This window comes from Camelus bactrianus, chromosome 18 (genome assembly GCF_048773025.1).
Source record: "Camelus bactrianus isolate YW-2024 breed Bactrian camel chromosome 18, ASM4877302v1, whole genome shotgun sequence".
NCBI lineage: Eukaryota > Metazoa > Chordata > Mammalia > Artiodactyla > Camelidae > Camelus > Camelus bactrianus.
Window position 1 is genome coordinate 3,891,066 of NC_133556.1, and position 22,944 is coordinate 3,914,009.

The following is a 22,944-nucleotide window of genomic DNA, read 5'->3' on the forward strand; positions in this document are numbered from 1 at the left end:
TCGTTTCTCCACTCTTTATTAAAGCTAGATCCTCCTGCCAACAGCTTCGGGGTGGGGCAGAGCAGCTAGGGCCCAGCGGGGAACGCACTCCAGGGCCACACCAGAAAGGACAGACAGGACTGGACCCCGGCCACGTGGCCACATTGCCCAGGCCCCTTCCTGAGGCTCCTTCCCACAGCGGGGAGAAACAGAGACAGTGGGCACCACCCAGCGCTGCAGTGCCTCTTCGGGAACCCCTGTCCTCCTTACCCCCCCAGCCCACCCACAGCCTCACCCAGCCAGGCTAATTCTTACCACCACCATCCAGGCCCTCTTCCCACCCCGCCGACTACCCGCCCCAGCCTCTAGCAGCCTGGCTGCTGGCTCTCAGGCCCCAAGGCCATGTCTACACTAATACAGAAGGAACTAGGTCTAAAAGGGAATGCAGTTGCTTCAGAATGTCGGTTTTCCGGCCCCACTCGCACTGGCCCAAAAGGCATTAAGGGATGGGGGGGTCTTGCAGGTGACCCGGTGGCTCAAAACGGTCCAGCCTGGAAGGCAGGGTGCTGGCCAGCTGCAGGCCTTGCATAGTTGGATACTTGGCTAGTCACTGAGCCACAGTTCAAGTCTGGACCCCCAGAGGTGGGCCACCTCTGCACAGACCACCCGACCCAAGGTCCCTCCACTCACTGCCCACTCTGTGAAGTGGGAATCTAAACAGAAACACTACTTGCTTCTAGTGTAGAATAATGACAGAAGCAGAGTTAAAGGAACCCTCAGAGGTCATAGGGCCCTAACTATGGGATGTAAGCATGTTAAGAAATGATCCTGCTACCCACCTCAGTCACTTTACACTTGGGCATTAAATCTAAATGAGCAATGGGCTCAGAAAGGCAGGACCCCATGTGTCCACTTGCTCAGAGAGAGGTGGCAGCCCAGGGAGTTGAAGGCTGGGGCCCAGGGCTGCTGGAGTCTGTGGGGCTCCCCACAGATGGCTGAAGATGCCGCCTCCAGCTGCCCCACGTGAGAGTACCACAGGACTCAGAGGGCAGGCTGGGACTGCACGCTGCAGGGCCTGGCTGGTCTCGGCCCTCCAGTGGGCTGAGAAGAGCGAGCGACTGGAGAATAAGGCTTCAGACTTCCTCGGGACCCAGTGAACACCTGCAACGCATCTGCCCTGGGCCACAATTTGGTTTCTGGCTTTTTCTCCTCCCAGATTTTTCAGGCTACACAAGCGATGGAAATAAATATCCACAATCGACAGAACAAAACCTTTCCCACTTGCATCTCCACTTCCCCCACCCCCGCCCCAGATTAGGGAGGAACATCGTCCTTCGGAAACCCACGAGGATTCCCCTACGCCACGGCACACAGTCCTTAACTTTCCAGACATATTCGAATGACCAGAAGGACCCTGAAGTCTCCCGCTGAGGAATGGGAAGAAATCAGCCAAACCCACTGGAGTAGCTGTATGCTCTGCCCTCGACCACCCACCCTCCCTTAACCCAAGGGCTTCCCCTCCATCGCTGTAAAACCCACTTACAAACTCACAAGCCACCTGTCCCCCGGTACACCCGAATCGGAATCCGAGTAAAATAAATAACATCGCCTGCCATCCCTACCGCTTGGCCTCACCGCATTGATCCAAGGATGTTGCAGTCTCTGTCGAGGTGGCCGCCCCCTGCCCTCGCCTGCCCCGCGGCGGTTCTCCTCTCCCTCTGCGCCCCACCGCACAGCCATACGAGCAGGGCGGCCGGTTCCCTGGGGCCGGGCAGGTGGGAAGCCCGAGGCCGGTGCACCTGGGCTGAGGGGAAAGCACCGCACTAGGACTGGGACCATCAGCCCCCTGAAGCCAGAGGAGCGAGGGGCTCGCGCGCAGCGGCCGGTGCCCGAGGCGTCCCGGGGAGGGGCCGGTGGCCTAGCGGGCTGCGCCTCCGTCGGCCTGGGGCCCTCACATGATGCTCTCCTCGTAGGCGCCGGAGGGCCCCGCGAACGCGGCCGTCGGCTCAGAGCCGAAACTCGTTCCGCCCGCGAACTCCAACAGGGTGCTGCCGCGCTCCCCGGGCCCGGTCCCCGCGCCTGCGCCAGGCGGCCCCTTAGCAGGCGCCTCGGCCTTCGGGGTGGGGGCCGCCGGCGCCGGGCCAGGCGCGCCTGCCGCGCCGCGGTGCGTCTTCATGTGGGTGAGCAGGTGCGAGCTCTGGGAGAAGCGGCGGCCGCAGTTGGCGCAGGCGTAGGGCCGCTCGCCCGTGTGCGTGCGCTGGTGCGTCACGAGCACCGAGCGCTGCGAGAAGCGCTTGCCGCACTCGGGGCACGGGAAGGGCCGCTCGCCCGTGTGGCCGCGCCGGTGCTTGGCCAGGTTGGAGCGCTGCGCGAAGCCGCGGCCGCAGTCGGTGCAGCGGAAGGGCTTCTCGCCTGTGTGCGTGCGCCGGTGCCGCTTGAAGTCCGAGCTGTGGCCGAAGCCCTTGCCGCAGTCGGGGCAGCGGTGCGGCTTCTCCTCGGCGTGCGCCCACTGGTGCCGCGTCAGCGCCGCGCTCTGCCCAAAGCGGCGGCCACACTCGCCACACGCGTAGGGCCGCTCGCCCGTGTGCGCGCGCCCGTGCGCTGTCAGGTGCGCGCGCCGGCTGAAGCCCGCGCCACACACGCCGCACACGAAGGGCTTCTCGCCGGTGTGGCCGCGCACATGCGCCGCCAGGTGCGAGCCCCGGGCGAAGCGCGCGCCGCACTCGGGGCACGGAAAGGGCCGCTCGCCCGTATGCGTGCGGCGGTGGCGCGCCAGGTGCGAGCCGTACACGAAGCTCTTGCCGCAGTCGGCACAGCGGTGCGGCCGCTCGCCAGCGTGGTAGCGCTGGTGCTTGGCCAGCGCCGCGCGGCGCCCGAACGTCTTGCCGCAGTCGGAGCAGATCCACGGGCTCTCCTCCTCGGCCAGCGCAGCGGGCGCCGGTTCGGCAAGCAGGCCCCCGACCGCAGGCCCGAAAGCGCGCAGGCCGCCGCCGCCCCCAGGCCCGGCACCGCCGCCAAAAGGGTCGCAAGCCAGCCCTGCGCCCTCCACCAGGGAGAGCCGGCCCCCCAGGGGTCCGGGAAGGGGGCGCCCGTCGGCTGGCAGCCGCTCCCCAAAGTCCGGGAGGCCCAGGATGGGAAAGCCGTCCGGGTGGAGCCAAGACTTGGGGTGCACAGGAAAGTGGAAGCCGAGCGGGTGAGAGGAAGGCCCTTCACCCTCCCCTAGGCCGTTGCCCAGCTCCAGGAACCGCCTGTCTGGCTCAGGGTCCTCCTTGCTCCCAGAAATGGATGTCTCCACCGCTGCCTCTCTCGCCTCAGCATCAGCCTCGGCCTCTCCGTCTGCCTCGCCGACCTCAGGCCCCTCGGGCTCTTCGGACCCGGCCTCTTCGGGCCCGGCCGTGGGCACTGTCTCGCAGGGTTCCCGACGAGGGCCGTCGCCGCCAGGGTCCGTGCAGCCACCGCCACGTCGATGGCGCTGGAAGTCGGCGCGGAGGCGGAAGGCCTGGCCGCAGTCGGGGCAACAGTGGGGACGGTCGGCCGTGTGCACGGCCTGGTGCCGCGCGAGCGCCGAGCTCTGGCTGAAGCTGCGGCCGCAGTGCGGGCACGGGTAGGGCCGCTCGCCCGTGTGCGTGCGCTGGTGCGTCACCAGGTAGGAGCGGCGCCCGAAGCCCGCGCCGCAGAAGGCGCAGCGGTAGGGCCTCTCGCCCGTGTGGATGCGCCGGTGCGTAACCAGGTGCGACTTGTACACGAAGCGCTTGCCGCAGTCCGGGCACGGGAAGGGCTTCTCGCCGGTGTGTGTGCGCTGGTGGATGGCCAGATGCGAGCGGTACACGAAGCCCTTGCCGCACTCGTCGCAGCCGAAGGGCTTGACGGCCGCGTGGTAGCGCTGGTGCTTGGCCAGCCGTGACCGGTGCGGAAACACTTTGCCGCACACATCACAAGTCGTCTCCGGCCGCCCGGTGGGAGCAGCCACCGCGGCTGGGAAGGCCCAGGGCGCCAGCAAGCTTGCACCAGGCTCCCGGCCCGGCAGAAAAGGCTTCGCCTCGGCCCCATCCGCCAGGACGCTGGGGTCGAGGCCCCATCCCTCTGGAGTCTGAGCTGAATCCGAGTCGTCGGGGCCCCACGTCCCAGGCACATCCCCCACACCGTAGGCCGCTGACCACAGCCCAGGGGGCTCGTTCTCCTCCTCAGCCACCTCTGCCAGGAAGTCCTCGTCATCCTCCTCCTCGTGGTCCTCCATGTCGTCCGTCCAGAACCAGGCCCCTGAAGGCGACAAGGGAAGGCCAGGAGAGAGGTGAGAAGAGACCATGATAGGAGCTGCTCACAGGCTCCTGCTCCTCCTACAAGGAGTGGTTTCCAAGGGACCCCGGGCTCTCCAAGCACCAAGCCTAGATCGGAACCTCCAGAGGTTGCCCACGGCCCAATGCGTGCCTCCTCCCCAAGTTAGGAGGAACTTGGTAGACAGGAGAAATGCACACGTTGAGTGACCCTCCTAGAAAGGCTGGGTTCACCTCTTGGACTCTCCTCAAATGGCTTTAATCCCTTCTCCAGACCTTTAGCTCCCTGCAGGGTTTGCCACCCTGCTGAGGAATAGGGACACTCTACAAAGTGGGTGACCTGGCCTGTGGGTTCTCGTGAGATCAGGAGCCAAGCCAGGAACAGGGGTCCAGTGCCCAGAAAAATATAGCGGCCAGGTCTGTCTTCCCCAAAGCCCCTTAGCTCCTGGAAAACTCCACCCTCTGGCCTGCCTGGCCCAAGGCAGCCAAGACTCCAGCACCAGCACAGCCTGGCCCGGCCACTGAGGACCTGCCTTTGTAACACCTAAGCTTTGCTCAGGGTCCCTCTTGCTCTGTCTCCCTCTCCACCAGCCTTAGGCACGCCAGCAGCTAGGGGTCTCCCCAGCCAACCCCACCTCACAGAGCAGAACCAGGAAAGGCTGCCCTGGATCAAGGAGACCTCGAGGGGCCATTAGGCCCCAGCTCTCTTCACTAACCCTAACATGCTCCAGCAACTGTGGGGCACAGCCTAGGCCTACCCGCTAAGCCTCCCTGAGGCTGGCTTTTTCTGAGCCATTGTGCATTTGGGAAACAATCCCAAACTGACTAAGACTGGGGGAGCTGCAAACATCTCCCTGTCACAGAAAACAAAGGACCCCGCTCCTTGGGTCCTGCAATTCTGTCCCTCCTCCACCAAGCCGCACCCTGACCTCTCCCTTCAGTGCAGAGCACAGACAAGGAATCAGTTTATAAAATGGAGTGATGTGCCTGCCATCACGATACGCTCAGGAGGGAACTAGGATTTATGGAACAGTTGGTAAGTCACACAAAGAACAGAAAGAAAAAGGCCTGGCCCATGGAGGCCCCAGGTGTTCCAAACCACCTGCCTGCCTACTTCCTCAGGCACACTTTACCCCACGTGTGCCTACCATGGCCACATCCCGTACAGTCACCCTCAGAATCCCGGCACCTGCAAGGTTCAAGCTCACACGAGGGCAGGAATCCCCTCTCCCCCCTCTCCAGGTCTACGGCCAAGGCTGTGGCTGGGTGAGCCTGGATCACTGAGTCCTGCCCTGAGGAGAGGTCAGGGCCCAGGACTGTCCATCCCGACTCAGCGCTCATCCTGTGCTCTGTATGTCATTCCACATACATGGTGAGGGGTCACATGGGAAAACACAGCACAGCGCCTAGTGAAATAAAGCTGGGCACAGAACTGCACAGGCATGATTTCTGCTGTTGAAGAAAACAGAGGGGAGTGGCAGAGTACATGCTTAGCATGTGCCAGGTCCTGGGTTCAATCCCCAGCACCTCCACTAAAAAAAAAGAAATGTATAAGGGAATACAAAAATGGGTTATTTTTTCATGCTTGGCAATACTTTCTAAGTTTTCTACAGGTAGTAATAATATACTATTATAGCAAAAATAAGCTTTAAATAAAGGACAAAGATTTCCTGTCACCAAGTTGAGTTTACCTCCAACTGCCTCCCATGGAGAGTGAGTGATGAGAAGTGGCTGAACAGCACAGGGAAGGCCCAGCTCCTCACTGTGAAGGCTGGAGCACCCCTGAGGGGTGGGGCGGAGAGGCACTGGTGGAGGGGCAGGTAGTTTTGGCCCATGGTCAGATTAGCTGTAAATTCTTTCAGTGAGTCTCAGAAAGGAATTTCCCTCTGACTGGTGAGAGTCTTGAGTAGTTTTAGTTAGAGCCTCCCTAAAGCAGGGGGAATTCAAGCTGGGGAACAAGTACAATGTCTTAGTGGGATGAATGCACCCCAGCACCCAACCAAGGGTCCGTGAGCTCTTGCTAGATAGAAGCGGACACCCAGGCCAAATGAGGGCCCACCATCCAAAAACCTCAGCTACTCAGAATCACAACAACTCACCCACAACACCTCTTCCTTGGGGTCTGAGAGCAGCAGAACTCCCCACTTGGAGAGCCCCCCACCCCCAGCCTCTGAGCGCTGCAGAGGGAGCTGATCCTAGGAGGGGACCTGGGGACCTCATCCCTAGCTCTGGAGCTGGCATGGCCCCTTGTCCAAGAATGAGAAGATACTCAACACAGGGCAAGGTGGTAGAGGCACCACTGACACTGAGTGAGGGACAGTATGGCCATCTAGGTCCCTGGGCCGAGCTGGCTGCACCCCGAGACAAGATCTCCAGAAGTAGCAGGGCCCCAGAGGGACACCAGCCTGCCCTGAGGCCAGGGTCTGTTCATTTGTCTTCTGCCATCAAAGTGCTCAGGGGCTGGAGGTCTGGGCCCTGGAGTGTAGGTGTCTGGTGTAGGGTTACTCTAGGCTGCAGTGGGGACAGGGTTCCTGCAGAGTTTGCTAGTTCCCAGATGCAAACCTGTTTTAGATCCAAGCTGTGGACTCATCAGTCTACTCATGAGCCTGGAGTTGGGGCAGAGAAGATGCTCTGACAAATTGGGGGTGGGAAGGGAAGGCTTTCTCAACAGTGGCCCTAAAGGTCAAACATAACTGCTTCTTCCAGAACTCCCAGGGGAGAGTGGAGAAATGGATCCTGGGGAGTGGGCATCTGATTTCCCTGAGACATTTGCTCCCAAGGACCCTGACACTGGGACACGATTAGCTCTGAGCCTAGTGATACTCCCAGAGGGTGACCAGTGGCCTTGTGAGTAGGGCCCCCAAAGCACCTCTGGTAAGTGCCCTATTCGGTACTAATAAAAGGTCCATCCTGGTAAGCAGAAAAGCCAATACAACAAGGAAACCAGGCCAGCCCACCAGGCCCAGGCGGCGACAGTGTCCTTGGGAGGTCTGTAGTCAGCCGCAGGAAACAGGGTTCAGCCACAGGCAGGGACCTGCCAGGTGACCACACTGGGCATTTGCAAGGGAGGGCGTCTCTGCCATCTAAGCCAGATGAGGAGAAAGGTGGCAGGAGATGGGTGGGTCAGCAGAGGCGAGGAGAGTGAGGACCAGTGAGCTGGAGGTGGTAGCCGAGGGGAGCCGGAGCAAGGGGGCTTCAAGCCAGCACTCAGTAGGTGGCAAGGCACCTGAGTGGGTGAATTTGGCCAGAGTCCAAACCTTACATGTGGCCCAACTTGTCAAAAAGCACAAGAAAGGAATACACCTGTGTTTTGCAAGACCACAATCTAGAAATACAGAAACTCTGCTGGGCTTGGAATGGTGTCTGTCCTGCCTAGACCCAGCAATTCTCAATTCTTAACTAGCTCAGTGGCACAGAAATGAATGCAGGGAGAAAAAGAGAGGGAGGCATAGGGAGCATTCAGCAAAAGGACAGTTGAGAAGGAAGATCTTAGGTAGATTCACTCTGCCCGAGCTGACTCCAGCCTTTGCTACTGCGTCTGCTCCCAGGAGACAGGTGACTTAGCTAAGACCCTGCCTGGTTCCTGCACCCACCGCCAGGCCCCGCAGACGGTCGAGGCAAGGGTAGGGGATGGGAGACCATTCCAGGCTCACCAGTCCTGCCACAGGGGAAGGCAGGGGGCACTGGTCCAGCTAGCCATCCCCCTCAGTGAGCTGCCACACCCCAGCCAGGTTCACGGGGCACACTGTGGGGACCACCTAGGCTCGGGCCTGCAAAAGGATCTGCTCCGGGACCCTCCAAGAAGCACAGAAAAGGGGGCACATCCAGACCATGTGTTGAGAGACTGACCAACGGAGGCCTAAAGCCCCTTCATCTCCAGGTGGCTTGTCTGAGCTGTGCCCATGAACAGGGCACACCTCCCACTGAGACCCTCTGAGAAACATCACCTACATCCCAGTCGCAGCCTGGAGGCAGCAGCAATACTTCTTGCCAGCCAGAGCCCTCCCCATCCTGAAGGCCAGGAGAGTACACGAGAGTCATGGAGACCTGGGGCAGGAAGGCCAGCCTGCAACACAGCGGGAAGGCCTGGGCCCTGAGGCCGAGCCCGCCGTGGGCAAGTCACTTAATCACTACTTTAAAAGGCGACTTCCTCATCTGTAAAGTGAGCCCGACAAGCCCTCCCCTGCTGTGTCACAGGGCTGTTACGAGGACAAAAAGTACACGGGGAAATTTAAGAGCACGTGTGTAGGTTTGGGGCTGCCTGTGCTTCTCTGTATTTTATTTAAAATGTCTATTCCCAGCTGTCCAGGGACGTCTATCCAGGCACATGAGACACCCAGTGCCCCTTGCTAGGCTGGCATCACTCCAGCCCAAAGCCAAGCACACGCTCTGTGCAAGGGCCTTCCCTGGCCTTTCTGAAACACTGGGAACAGCTCATAGCTCTTCATGGAGCATCTCCATGGAACCAATGGTCTGATGGCCTCAGGTGGGAAATTACAGGTTTTGTTCACATTCTTTATTCTCCAGATGAGCACTGAGAGGTGGAGGAAGAGCCGGAGCCAGGCCCGAGGTCTCCAGAGAAGTCCACCACCCTGAAGGCTTCCTGTATGCCTCCCTCGAAAATCTCCTCTCTGGACGGTCCAGCGCTGCCCATCCAGGCCAGAGGCCTGACCCTGGGCCTCCCAGGGTGAGAGCTGGCCAAACGGCAGGGGAAGCAATTCAAGTCCAGGAACTGGAAGGCAGCTCCAGCGCTCCGGGACCCACGGGCTGCCCCTCACCTGGCCCCTCTCAGCTGGCCTCTTGACAACCGGCCCTCACATACAAAAAAACCATCAGAGGCTCCAAGACAGGGACAGTGGATCATGTTGAAAGACTCGTAAGAGGAACCTTGATGTTCTCTAAAGGCTCCCCGGCCCTCGGGATTCTGCAGACTGGAACCAAGAGGAGCCAGCCCACAGAGGCAGAGGCGAGCTCCTGGTGCAGCCCATCCCACAGCGCAGACCAGCAGCACCGAGGCCGCAGCAGAGATTGAAGGTGAGGGCCCAAGGCCGACGGAAACCCCAAGAGACTCCATCTCACACTCACCTGTGTAGACACCAGTGACAATGTCTCCCTCCTCAGGACGGGGGCTATCTGGGACCCAAGGCTCCTCTCCCTGCTCCAGCCGGAAGATCAGATCCGGCTTGGGGATTGGGTATCCTGCCCCGGAAAAAAGTACGCGGCAGCTGCAGGGATCGCCCGCACAGCACTGTCACCCTGTCACCGCAGGCTGCTCAGGACCCTCTCCTCATCTCCACCTTCCCAGGACCAGCCTTCCCACCTCCCTGGCTCCGCTGGGAAATTCCACACTCCCTGCTCTCTAGAACCTGGCTCTGACCCCCGCTCTCTCACCAAGCCCCTTCCACACTTTCTCTGCAGGGTGCCCACCCCTCTCCTGTCACCTGACTCCCCACCCCTTGAGGCCTCTAAGGAGTACACAGCAGAGACCAGAGCTGGGCTGGCAAATCCCTGGGACGTGTCCCCACCCAGAAGCTGGGTTGGCCCTAGGGCTTCCCTGGGAGGTGGGCTGGCCCCAGCCCCCGCTTCAAGACCCTGGGGCTCCAGAAACCACCCTCCCAGACAGTTAAGCCCCTGGCAGCCATCACACCAGGATGCCTCCTGCTGACAGAAGGCTCTGCTTACCCAAGGACACCAGGATCCCATAGTTTTCCTGCATGACTTCCTTGTAGAGTGCCCGCTGCTCCATGTCTAGCCTTTCCCACTCCTCCAAGGAGAAATACACAGCCACGTCTTCAAAGGTCACCAGCCCCTGGAAAACAAAGAACCCTGGCCACTGCCCTATGCTGCCCCAGGCGAGAGGCAGGAGATAAGTTCAGTGGGAACTGACCTTGCCCTCAACATGGCATTCATGGGGACACAGCCCAACACCCCATTACTGGCAGGCCTACAAATGCCCGACAGAACTAGGGGCTTCCAGGCCTTGCCACAGCCCTGGGAGGCACCCATTCCCATCCAGAGATAAGGAACTCAGGCTCAGAGAGGGAGAATGCTCAGCTCAGACAGGGCAGAGTGGGGACTCACACCTGAGTCAGGGGACCACGAAGCCCAAGACCCCAGGGCTGTGCTGTGTGGCCACCTCAGCCCTCCTACTTCACTGTCTGCCTCCAGTCGGTGGTCACATCAGCGGTGTGAGGGCCCACACCTGGTTGGACAAGTGGCACCAACTAAACTGAGTGGGGGCACTGGTGCCTGATCTGACTGGTCTCCACAGGAAACCAGAGCTTGGACAGGTGACAAGCACTCCAGTTAAAGGCACAGCCCAGACCTGGGGGAGAGCCAGGGCTGACAGAGCAGAGCACGGAGCAGGTGAGTGCGTGGTGGTCAACACGACTGGGACATTCCAGTGTCCTGGAAAGGGTCAGGCCCCAGGAGAGCAGAACCATAGCCCATGGGCTTGTTCCTGCAGCCCTGTCCTGGCTCATAGCCTGGGCTCTGCCTGAGAACCACAGCACCAGTGCCCTGCCAACAGGGGTCTCCGGATAGCAGGTACCAATACCCTGGGGAAACCCGGCCTGGTTAACTGAGTCCCAAGGGAGAGGGCAGCTCACCTGAGACCCAGATATCAGGAGATCATCCTCCTCCTCTTCCTCCTCCTCTTCCTCCTCGTCCTCCTCCTCCTGCTCCAGGTCCTCATCCCGAGGTGTGGCTGGAGCCTGGGAGGCCTGCAGGGCTGAGGGGAGAGACCTCTGAGGGGCCAGCCTTTGGCATCGGGCATCACTGCCCTGGCCAACTTCTGTCCATCCAGCCGCCTGGGTCAGCAGCTCCTGGCTGCTCCCGCGTTTCAAATCCTGTGCCCTGAGGGTCCAGCTCCACGCCATCAAGCCAAAGAGCTCCTCCCGGCCTGCCCATCAAGGTCCCCATAACTTCTCCCCAAGGGCCAGCTCCTCTTTCTTACCTTTTCCCTGAAGAACTGGGGACTTGGCATCACCATCAAAGCTAAGGCATTCCTGGGTCCCCAACGGTGGACTCTGTTCTTCTGCCACCACCTCTGCCACGTCCTCGTCCTCCTCCACCTGCACCTGTTCCACCTGCCCTGCCTGCACCCTCTCTGCCTCCAGCTCCTCCACCACCTCTGTCACGTCCTCATCCTCGTCCTCCTCCACCACCAGCATCTCCTCCTCCTCCTCTATTTCCTCCACCTCTTCCCCCTTTTCCTCTTCCTCTTCTTCCTCCTGATCAGGACATTCCGACCCATCCTCCGCCCTCTGCAGCTGGGTAGCTGGGGACTCCGGAGTCGTGTGAAGGGCTGCCATCGTCTCGGGAAGGAAGCCTCAGCTGGGCCTGAAACACAGACGGGCACCAGTGATGAGCTGCCCGCCGCCCGCTCACGCCGGGGGCCTCGTGGGCCTGGCGCCGGCCCTCTGAGGGAGGCAGGTTGGTTTGCCCCGCGATACAGTAACGGCCCGGAGCTGAGGCTGGACTGGAGGGCTTCCCATGATCTCATATGGCCAGCCTTGATTCTGTACACAGAAAAGCTCCCAAAGAGCCCCTCACTGGGACTGCCATTATGTGGCCTCAGCTCTCGCAAGCAACGACACCCCTGGTGTGAACTGCAGTGATTTCCTGCAGTAAATTAGGGATTCACCTCCAGTTTTTATCCTCAAGGGCATGGAAGCATCGAGTCCAGGCAACACGCCCAAAGGTGGCCCAGCCTGTGTTTAGCTGAAAGGGGTGCACAGCCCGCAAGGAACAGCCCGCCTGATAGATGGGCAGAGGAGATCCTCACCCAGCTCTCAATGTGCACAAATTCAGCGGGCAGGGAGCGTGGGAGGTGAGGTCTAAGCACGGGCAGGCCAGGGACATGTGCCACCACTGCCAGGGAGGGCCCGCTTTGCAAAGCCAGCAAGTCAGGCTCCTTCCTATGAGAGGCAGTAGAGAAGAGGCCCTGAGCAGGCATTACCCTTTGCAGCCCTCTGACCCCTTGCTCCGCCCAGGGCATCTAGAAAGAGCTCAGCAGATCTTGGAGATCTGGCTCATTGCTAGACCCACAGAGGTGAGGTAAGATGCCCTGTGACATCTCTTCAAGTCTGGGGATCAGAGGATACTAAGTGTTGAATTGTCAGAGCCCCAACAGCTCACAGGGTCCCACTCTCACACCGACATCACAGACGGCTCAGCTCACGCACCCAGGGGAGACATGGCCTAATGGCACAGAGCCCAGGGCCATGAACCCAAGAGGGACGGGATGCTGTGGGCCTGGGGGTCACTCCGCCCTCGCAGCTGCACATCCTTCACCTGCCCCAAAGGAGTCTCAAGCACAGGACAGAGTCACAGGTTTTGACGAGCCAGTTTCTGTGGCTCCTTTTTCAGTGCAAACCTAGGACTAGTTTCATTACCCAGGATGGCCCCATCAGTCTCTCAGAACTGAATGGGGCTGCTTCCAATGTGAGCCAAGCCCACTACAAATGCAGCGACCCCAGAATACAAGGAAGAGAGCATGAACCCCAGAGGCTCCTGAGATGTCAGTCCACACAGGACAACGGGCACCCCGTCCCCAAGCTCATCCAGCTCTACCAGCAGACAGCGTCTGCCACAGAACCCCGAAAATAGGACAGGGTCCCCACAGAAAGATGCCCAAAGTCATGCGAACAGTTGAGACAACCGGGCACCTACAAGAATTCCTTAGTGACTAGCTCTTATTCCATAACGCATCACTTTTCTGTTAATCAGGCAGTATATGCTCATTTTCTGAACTGCTTTGAGCTGCTACTTTAAAATCCACACTTTAACAGCGAGGGAACAGCTCCTCCCAAAGACCAGAGCCTAAGTCCAGGGGCAGGGGCACATTGGCATCCAGAAGCCACCTCTGTCCCAACACTCACGCTGTCCCCATCCTAGATTCAGAATCACTGAACCAAAGGTGCAGGTCATGTCTGACAGATCCACCTCAGCCTTTCCCAGAGCCTACCTCCTCAGTCCCCACAGCTATTTGGGTACATGTTTCTCTACAGCCTGAGCTGTAGAAACACGTGTGCCATGTGTCGCCTTAGTCACCTGCATGAGGACACGGCCCTGCCCAGCACTCAGGGCTTCGAAAATCCTCAGGAGAGGTTTCCCAATCACTACCGACTTCAGGCCCAGAGGGAGGCTTTTCTCATCCAGGTCTCAGGATGCAAATTCAGGCCAGATATCATGCCAAGCCCAGCAGAGCCACCTCCTGCCTGGCCTCTACCCAGAGCAGATTCCCACAGGCCAGGCCACTGTATCTGAGGATCCATGGCTTTGAAATAAACTGGCACCATGCTCGTTCTACCTCAGGACCTTTGCAATGCCATCCCCACTCCCAGACACTTTCTTCCCCTCTTCACTGATCCTTTGCAGGCAGCCTCCTGGGCCCCTATTACACACAGTTCCCTGGACTCTGCCCTCACAGCACCCACATTTTAATATACTTACAGAATTGTCTGCTTATTGCCTGTCTCCCGAAGTTCACAGTGAACTCCAGGAATGCAGAAGTTCCCTCTGCTCATCTCTGAATCCCCTTGTGCCAGATAGAGTGAGCACTCAAATTCTTATTGAAGAAATGACTCTAAAGTCTGTGGTCCATGTGATGAACATAAGACTTTATTCAAACTCAGTATTCTGGCCCCACTGTGATGTTACAAAACAGACTGACCACTGCTGAGGGTCCTTCAGACCAGAACCCACTGGAAAGTCTCTGCCTCTAAAGGGGCTGCTGCCTGAAGCCCCTTCTCCCAAGAGGTGCACCTGCTGGTGACTGGAGGAGGGAAAGACCCAGCAGTCGTGGAGGCTGGCAGTCACTCTGCAGATAGGATGGGGCTTAGCATAGCCAGGCATCCCGTATACCCTGACCCAGAACCCACAAGAGAATGGTTCTGGAAAATGGACCTCAGTCACGTGGGTGCTAGGTTCCTTCTGCCTCACCAGGCTAGCTGTGCTGGGCATGCCCCCAGACCTGCACACTCTCCTTTCTTCTCTCTCTAGCCTGCCAGCCCACCAGAAACTCACTTCCTGGCACCAGGCTCAGGATGCCACAGGGAGTCAGGTAAGTAACCCCATCAACATAGCCCCACAGGTCATCCAGGACTCTTATTTCCACAGGGGTGAGGGGTGTGCTGCACCATAGGATACTGTGGTGCAGACATTTAGAATGGGGGTGTGACAAACATCTTCCACGGGGAGAAGAAAGGACCACTGACAGGGAGAGAGGCAAACTTTGAAAACTTTTAGAAACTCTCCACTAAAGTTCCCATAACCAGGGAACCTACATACAGAAGCAGGGGAAATGTGTGGGTGCACACATATCTAGGCCCCTTCCTTGCCCCTGGTGGCCTTACTGACTATACCCATTATTCAAGGCCTTACAAGCTTTCATCTCCTCCAAGACACCTTCCTTTGACTACTAGGATCCTTTTTGTCCACCGATTTGGGCTCCTCTACACTCCTGGGTTTGCTCCTGGTGCAGGTGTATTCATGGGGCCATCCCTGCTACCTGAGGGCAGCTCCTCACCACGCTGGCCAGCTCCCCAGACCTGCCAACACTTGTTGAAACAAACCAAGTACCAAGGTCTCCCCACACAGGCACAGTTAAGGGCCTGATCCTGTATACCTCCCCTTCCCCTGCCCACTGGGTCCTCCACCAAAGGCCAGCCCTTCTCCCACCACGGCAGCCACACAGGGCAGCCCAGATCCCATCCAACCCCAGGAATAAGTTCCCCAACCCGCCTGCCTGCAACAGAACACCCAGCATAGCACCACCGGGACCTCCATTTGCAGAGGGAGAACCCAGACAAGGCCCCCAAGGTCACTAAGCAAGTTCGCAGGGGCACGAAACCAAGCCACTTCCATCCCTCCAGGGGGCTTATCGGGCCTCGGCCTCCCGCAGAGGCCAGGGCCGTGACAGTCCCTCCTGAATGGGTGTGTCCCCGGGGGCGGCCGCGGCCCCACCCCCGCCCCTCCGGCCTAGGCGGTGGCGGGCACCTCCCAGGAGTCGCGCGTGTGTGTCCTCCCTAACCTGCCTACTCCATGCCGCCCGCCCGGACCGGCCCTGGGGGTCGGAGACCGCCCCCATCGCGCAGGCCGGGGGAGGGGGTGTCCACGGGCCGCGCCAGGCGTGGGGGCGGCCGCCGAAGTCCCAGCCAGCTCGCCGCTCTGGCCGCGCCGGACCGGGGCCCAGGCCCCGCTGGCCGCACAGCGCGCCGCGGCCTCCCTGCGGCCTCCCGCGCCGGCGTCGAGACCCCAGCCCCACGCCCGCGCCCGGCCCGCCGGCACCTGCCGCCTGTGCCCGCCGCCTCCTGGCCCCGCCACCCACTCACCTCAAGCGCTGGCCGCCGAGCCGCCGCCGGACGCCGGGGCCGGGCCGGGGCCTGCGCGCCCCGCGCTACACAAAGTGACGGCCCCGGAGCTGCGCGGCGGCGGCGCGTGGGCACCGGAAGTGCCGCCGCCGGGCTCCGCCCCGCCAGTGCCCACGGGGGGGCACTTCCGGTCACGCGGGGTCGCGCGCGGCCCGGCGGGGGCGTGCGTGGGGGAAAGGAAGCTCCTCTGGTGGGAGGGCGCCGTCGGCCCAGTGTGCTTGCGCGGGTGTGCACCGCGACCCCAGCCCTGGGAACTCTGGCGCCCCCCCCCCGCGCCTCCCCAAGAAGCGACCCCACCTCTGGGGACCCCAGCCCCGCCCTGCCCCTGGAGCGCTCCCGCTCCCCAAACCCGGCCCGGTGTCCTCATTCCGCCACGATTCAGGGAGCGCAACTGAGTGCCAGACCCGGCTAGGCCCACCCCGGCCTCGGGACCCTCCCCAGGCCCCACGACAGTGGAGGGAGGCGATGACCCTTATGAGAGGCCTCGTGGAGGCGTCCGGTTGGCCCGCGTGCCCTCAGACCCGGGCGGGGTCTATCCCTACTGGTGATGGGCCAGCAGGACTGGAGCAGGTGGGCCGGATGCTCACAGCTCGTGCAGGGCTGAGGCTGGGTGAACGTGGAGGGGATGTTCCCAGAATGGATGAGGACTGAGGGGACCGGGGGAAGCTGGATGATTGCAATAAGGGCCTCAGATCTAGAGGCTTTACCTGGAGGGACAAGGGATCCATGGGGAGGGCCCTCTTCTGGAAAGGGAAGGGTTCTCTGAGCAGGAGGCAGAAGGCACAGATGGCTGCCTAAGGAGCTGTGAGAAGGTGAGGTCAGTGGACTCAGTGGACACTGCAGCCCTCTCCGGAACCTATCTGCCTCCGCCCCAGGGGCTGCAGCTGGGGTCTGACGGTGAGCTCTTGCAACCACGGAGATTGTGCCCGGCTCCTTCCCAAGATCCTACCCCATGGGTACCCTTATTTTTATATTTTCACTGTTGTCCCTCAGCCTCAAGGCAGGGCAGCAACTGGACTGGGCTTCGGAAGGGTTCACAGCTGCCTGAAATAACAGCTTCTCTCCTCCAGAACCTCAGCCCCTGGCTGGTGAACTTCTCAGGCCCACGGGACTCAAACTTGCCGGCAGAGCCGTGCAGCCCAGCCCCAAGCCTTGCCCTCCTCCCCAGCCCAAAGCATCAGCTGAGCACCCTCCAGCTGAATCTAACTCCTCACAATGATTGTTTGGCTCCTGGTATTTTTTTAATGTTTGAAAATTAAAAACTGGCACTTAAAATTGAGGGTCTCTTGTAAAAAGGTTGAAAAAAATCAGAAGTCATGCCAACATAGAGCCTGTGGTTTTCAGGGCATGGGTCAGGGATCTGGGAAGTGACCAGCCCTCTGGATAAGACTGGGCTCTGTGGTGCTCCATCCATTGCACCCCCACGTTTCTGCAGGCCCACTTCTACATGGCACCCCCTCTCTGGTCCTGTAGGTCTCTGTGGTTTGAAACCCTGGACCCCTCCCCATGCTTCACTCCGGGTGGTTCCAATGAGAAGATCTGCAGGTGACAAGAGCAGCAGAGGCAGGTAAAGGGCAACAACAGGAATGGAGGCACCAGAGCCCGGCACCTGGACCAGAAGGGGTGGCACAGGGAGGGATGCTGCCAGACCCGCAGAGACCTGGAGGCGTGGAGATGGGTTCACCTGGTAGGAGCTGTGATTCTGGGGGAGGGGTGAGGATCCCCAACCCCATCCTGCCTGTGCTGCCCTCTGATCAGATCTGCTCCTGATGTGGAGGGGAGGAGAGCCCAGGGGGTGAGTCACCGTTAGGCCCAGAGCCAAGTAGAAAACAAATGGGAGAAGGGGGCACGTGAAACAGAGAACTAGCAGCCCATCCCTGCCTTAAAACCCTCCACCTTGTCAGGCAGGGGCCCCACTGCACCCCAGCATCTCCTCAGATGTCCTCCTGGTCCCATCTGTTGCATAACCTAAGACCCCCTGATTTCTCCCCCTTGCTTCTCTGCAGAGCTTTTCAAAAGAGCAGAGTCCATCAGACCCTCTCCCCTCAACAGGCCTTGCCCTCATGTTCCTTCCCCTGATCTCTCTGCTCAGCTGACCCCATCCTCTAGAGGCAGAGCAGAGGCTGCCGCCCTCGGCCCTTCAATTTCTTCCCCTCTCTGAGGGTCTCCTCACCACCGGCCCCCAGAGCCTCTCCTTCCTCCTGTCCTGTGACAGGTGTGACAGGCAGAGTCCCCAAAGCTCGTCTCATCCAGGACACTGAGTGATGCAGCCACACAGTGATGTAGTCCATCCTGTTGAGTGCATTGCAGGTCAGAATTAGACTTCCATCCCTCCCCCGCCCCACACCTATGACTTCAGGAGTGAGGTGAGCTCAGGTAGCCCACCCACTGTAAGTGAGAATAAAACCTAAGCCACTTAATAGGATCCTTGGTGTCTGTGTTTACTATAGAACCAAGTAAATATAGTTCCCCACTCTGGTTACCCAACCTGACCCCATTCCTTCCAGATCTACTCCCCACAGGAGAGTAGATTGGATTGGATGCTTGGGTCTGAGCCTTGCCAATGGCCTCGGACTGGCTGAGACTCTGCAGAAGACCCTTCCCCGAGCCCAACATCACCTTGGTGCTTACCCAGGGCAGTGCTAGGCTCTCCCATATGGGTCACGCTTGGACATCTCATGTCCTGAAGTCACCTGGCCTTGACCCTTCTAGCCACCTAAGTCCAGAGCTGCCAGCAGTCAAGGCTGGCTGCCCTAGGCAGCTATAGGCACAGACCATGGGGCAGGACCCTGGCCAGGCGGGCATGTCTTCATCAGGGTGCTGAAGAGCAGGAGACCAAGTCCCAGCCTTATGTTCCCCCCCCCACTTTACTCCATCTCACAGTGATGTTCCTGAAAGTACCATGTGGCCCTGCTGCTTGGGTTTCATGAATGTCACTGCATCCTGGCCGCTGGCCCCCTCCTGTGGGTTCGCAGGTCCTGAACAGGATCCTTCACTCCATCCAAGGCCAGCAGCCCTACCCCTGCTTTTCCTCCATTCTCAATGGAAATTCTTGATTTGAGTGTGTGTCCACACGTTTATGCTCAGCCTGTATGCATCACACACTGGACGAGCATCGGACCCTGTGCTTACTCCCATTGGTGGGGGGTGGGGGAGACAGAGACCCTCACATGGGGGCCCTGGGGCTTCCCAGGTCCTAAGAATTGTGTGTAGATGGGTGTGAGAACCTGATGTTGGGAAGGGCACAAGGGCTGCCGGTTGAGGAATGAAAGTTGTTGTGGGTGTCCCAGGGCTGTGGGAGGAGAGAGGTTAACAGGAGTAGGACCAGCCAGGGCAAAATCTAGAAGGCCTGCAGGACCCACTGCATTCCCAGGAGATCCTGGTAACCAAACTCGTGAGTCCAGACTCAGCTAAGGCTTCAGCCCCACCCACAGGGAGACGCCGCTTCCGGCCACCCCAGTTTACCACATGGCCTCTCAGAACTCAGAGTTACGATCCTGCCTGGCAGTGAAGAGCCCTTTGAAAATGATTATAAATGAAAACAAGGCGTCAGTATTCCCTTTTGTGGATGACTGGAGATAGGGACGGGATTTGATGCCATTTCTTAACATGATGAACTGGGATCTGGATGTGCCCCAGTCCTGCCAATTGCCTGCCTCCCGAGGGGCAGCTGCTGGGCTAGAAACACAAGGACCAGCAGAGGAAGGGACCCCGCTCCACCTGAGGCCTCTGCCAACACGTGGCCACCCAGGGAGAGAGGGAGGGTGTGCCAGCCTGTGTCGGGGCTGGACCACTCTCCACCCTGCGGCTTCTGAGCCAGGAGGAGAGAAGAGGTTGGCAGTGTGTCCCGGGGGCAGAGTCTGCCCAGGCCTTTGCAGCCCGAGAGAGCAGGAAGCAGCAAGAACAAGAAAAACAGAGGCCCAAGCTGGATGCCACCACTTGGCCTGGCCAGAGCCAACCTGTCTGCAGCTCTTTGCTGGAAAGGGGCTGGCGGAGGTGGGCTGGCGGGGTGGAGTAAGTGGCAAGGGAAGGGCTGGCCTCAGCGTGAGCTCCCCCAGCACCTGCCACCTGGGCTGCTCTCGGGTGACACAGCAGTGAGGAGTACAGGTCCTAAACACCCAGAGGAGGGCAAGTCCTGAAGTCCCAAGTTTGAAAGCCATGGGCCAGGAGCTGAGGGGAGCAGCAGTGATAAAGTCCATACACCTTCATGGGACAGGTGACATTTCAGCAAAGCCTGAAAGACAGCCAGAGACTGGGATGCAGTGGGGCAGGGGAGACCTGTCCTGAGCAGGAGCCTGTAGGTGGGAAGCTTGGGGCAAGTCTGAGGGGGCAGGGCCATCCTGTGGCTGGAGCCACACATCTCCTGAGGCGGGGGGGGGGGTGTCCTCATGGCAGCAGGCAGCCAGCAAAGGCATCAGGCAGGGGTGGGTCCTAATTTACCAAGATAGATGGTGAGGGGTGGGAATAGCAGGGGTCCAGGTGGGTGGCAGGGTGATACCCAAAGGCTGTTGAGGTAGCACAGGTGGAAAGTGACAAGGCTGAGGGTGACAAAGTGTCTTAGTCCATTTGGGCTGCTACAGTTACCACAGGCTGGGTGGCTTAAACATTTATTTCTGACAGTTCTGGAGGCGAGGAAGTCCAAGATCAAGGCTCTGGCAGATTCCGCATCTGGTGAAAACCCTCCTCCTGGTTCACAGCTGGGGTCTTTTCCCTGAGTCCTCGCGTGATGGGAAGGGTGAGGCATCTCTCTGGAGTTTCCTTTTATAAGGACACTAATATCCTTCATGGGGGCTCCACTCTCAAGACCGAATCCCATCCCACAGTCCCCACCTCCTAATACAACTCGACTGGGGATTAGATGTCAACATGTGAATGTGGGTGGTGGGGAGGCAGACACAAACACTCAGTCTACAGCATAGGGTGACAGAGTTAAGCTGTCAAAGTGGGAAATTGCTGTTCCAAGGGGAACCTGATCACTTTGGGAACATCTCCTGGTTCTGTGATCCTCAGCACTATTGTGAAGGACTCTGCCCATCGTTCTTCCGGAAGGAGCCCTTCCTTGCTCCAGCTCCTCCCTCAGATGCCCCAGCCTTCCCAGGTCCTGAGTCTGCACCTGCCCACCAGCACAGGGCAGGCTGGGAGAGAGTGGTTGTGCTGGGTCCGGGGATGGGGCAGACAGGGGACTGCCAGAGAGCAGAGCATAGAAGCAGACGGCTCCCTGCCAGGCTGGGTGCAGACAGAAATGACAACAGTATCCACAAAACAGTGGCAGAGGGGCAAGTCCAGGCAGAAAGGGACCTGCAGAGGTGGGGTCTAGACTGCAGACAGATGGGGCAACACCGGGGTGTGACAGAGACTCTCTCCTCCACCAAACTTTTATTCTGAGCCTCATGTCACGTAGTCCTCCACTTTTGGACTTCTGTGTCTGTCTATGCGTTACCCAGTTTTAGCAAAAATCCTGTCAAGTCAGTTTAGCCAGAATCCCCAGCCTTAATACCTGATCACCCTCCATATCTGATCAAAGTCTTACCCTCACCAATCCCTGGGTGATTTCTGAGCACCCTGGCCTGCCTTCAGAAAGAATCCTGTCAGGTCTGCTTAACCAGAATCCCCCCTCCCTGATGTTTCTTTCCTCTTAGTAATTTTCCATCCACAGGCTTCCTCCTCCCTGTTCCTTGGCTGTAAATCTCCACTTGTCCTTGCTGTGTTCAGAACTGAGTCCACTTTTGTTCTGAAGTCTCTTTTCTCCTATTGCATTGGGTCTTAAATAAACTTTATGTTTACCTCTTTGACTACTGTCCAGTCCTGGTTCCTTTTAACAGTGACACTACTGCCCTCTCTCGTGGGGGCTCGGTGGGGACATTGGTCTGCACCCCTCTGTGCCAGGCTCTTTGCCAGGCCATGGCATGAGAACCCAGGAGGAGCCCAGGAGAGCTTCCAGCAGGAGGTGGAAGCTAGGCAAGTCCTAAGAGCCTAGTGAAAGTGCTCTCTGCCCAGCTCGGGGCGGGGGCAGTCCCTGAAGACAGCACATGCCTGCAGTTGGGTCTGTGCAGAAGTGGGGCCAGCCCAAAACCCATAGGCTCCAACACAGACACCCCAGATCTCACAAATCCCAAATGTACCCAGATGCCTCCTGGCTCCCACAAGCCTGTGTCCCTGCTGGTGAGCCACAGGAAGGCTGAGCAAGAGGATGAACTTCATGACAATCACTGGGTGGGCTGTCAGCCTCCTCAACACCAGCACCCCCAGTGGGGGGCACAGCAGGAACTAGGCGGGTGACACCTGACCCCTGCTGTGAACTCTGTTTCATGGATACATTTTTATTTGCATTCTCCAGACTGTTTATAGATACACACTGCGGGGTGTCCACTGACCATGAGTGTCACACCCTAAGGATGTTCTCACTGTTGCCATGGTGAGAAGGTCTGGAGAGGGAAGCCTCTCCTAGCCCTTCCACACCCCACTCCCACCCCACACCCCCTGCCTTCAGGCCCTGGGGTTTTGTCATTACAAGCCAGGTCTCCTCCGGGGTCTCAGATTCATTGCCTCCCCTCTTTTCAGCCCTGTCTCTCTTTGATTTCCCTTCTAGGATTTGCAGCCAGAGGAGGAGGGTATGTGTCTCCCCAACCTGGGATGTCTCCACTCCTAACACAGGAATCCAAGTCCAGGACTCATTGGCCTGGGGAGCTGTGAATGGGGGATGAGCTGTTCAACCACATAGACAGGGCTCACGGTGCAGGGAAGCTGGGGTGGGGGCAGTGGACAGAGACTCTGGCTGAGGTAGGTGGGTGGGCAGCCCAGCTGCTGGACGGGGCCACCCCATATTCCCCACCAAGGATCTGCCCATGGCATTTATTCCAGACAAAATTGCAGGGGTGAGAGATGACTCAGGGGAGGTGGCTCTCGTCCCTCAATGGAGTGGAGGAGGGCACCTATTCCTGTTCCTGCTGCCCAAACTACTAATGGGGGGTCGGGGTGGGGGTTGACAATGACTGGAAACTGGGCTGGTTTGTGGTTAGGTGGCAAGGGTAAGGGTGGGGGAGGTCAAGAGGGAGGATGGCTCCCCCAGGGGCAGAGACTGGCTCTTGGGGCCTTCCAGGGTCCGTGCCTGGCTGGCTTCAGGACTCAGAAGTCATCTCAGGGACGGCGGGCAGGGAGGGCAGGCCTAGGCAGTATAAGCTGCTATTGCAATGGAGAAGTCAGGTACAGGTGGGAGCGATGCCTAGAAATTCTGGGGAGAAGTCAGAGCCATAGACAGGAGGAATTTGGGAGTCTGGGGCGATGGAAATTAAGTCTAGGGGCTGGATGGGGTCCCC

At 59.3% G+C, this 22,944-nt stretch overlaps 1 protein-coding gene across 2 annotated transcripts; it reads right to left on the reverse strand.

The window, feature by feature from the left end:
- Positions 1-15,726, reverse strand: ZNF316 (zinc finger protein 316). 2 transcript variants are annotated; one of them, XM_074345626.1, is made up of 6 exons: positions 15,590-15,724; positions 11,209-11,594; positions 10,862-10,983; positions 9,936-10,062; positions 9,339-9,452; positions 1-4,239 (listed from the first exon to the last, which is right to left on the reverse strand). In XM_074345626.1, the coding sequence occupies exons 2-6, from the start codon at positions 11,564-11,566 to the stop codon at positions 1,931-1,933; spliced, it is 3,030 nt and encodes a 1,009-aa protein (XP_074201727.1). In that variant the 5' UTR covers positions 11,567-11,594; positions 15,590-15,724; the 3' UTR covers positions 1-1,930. The 2 variants fall into 2 exon arrangements, with proteins under 2 accessions (XP_074201727.1, XP_074201728.1); XM_074345627.1 differs by lacking the exon at positions 9,339-9,452 and having other exon boundaries at positions 15,590-15,726.
- Between the last annotated feature and the right edge of the window lie 7,218 nt (positions 15,727-22,944).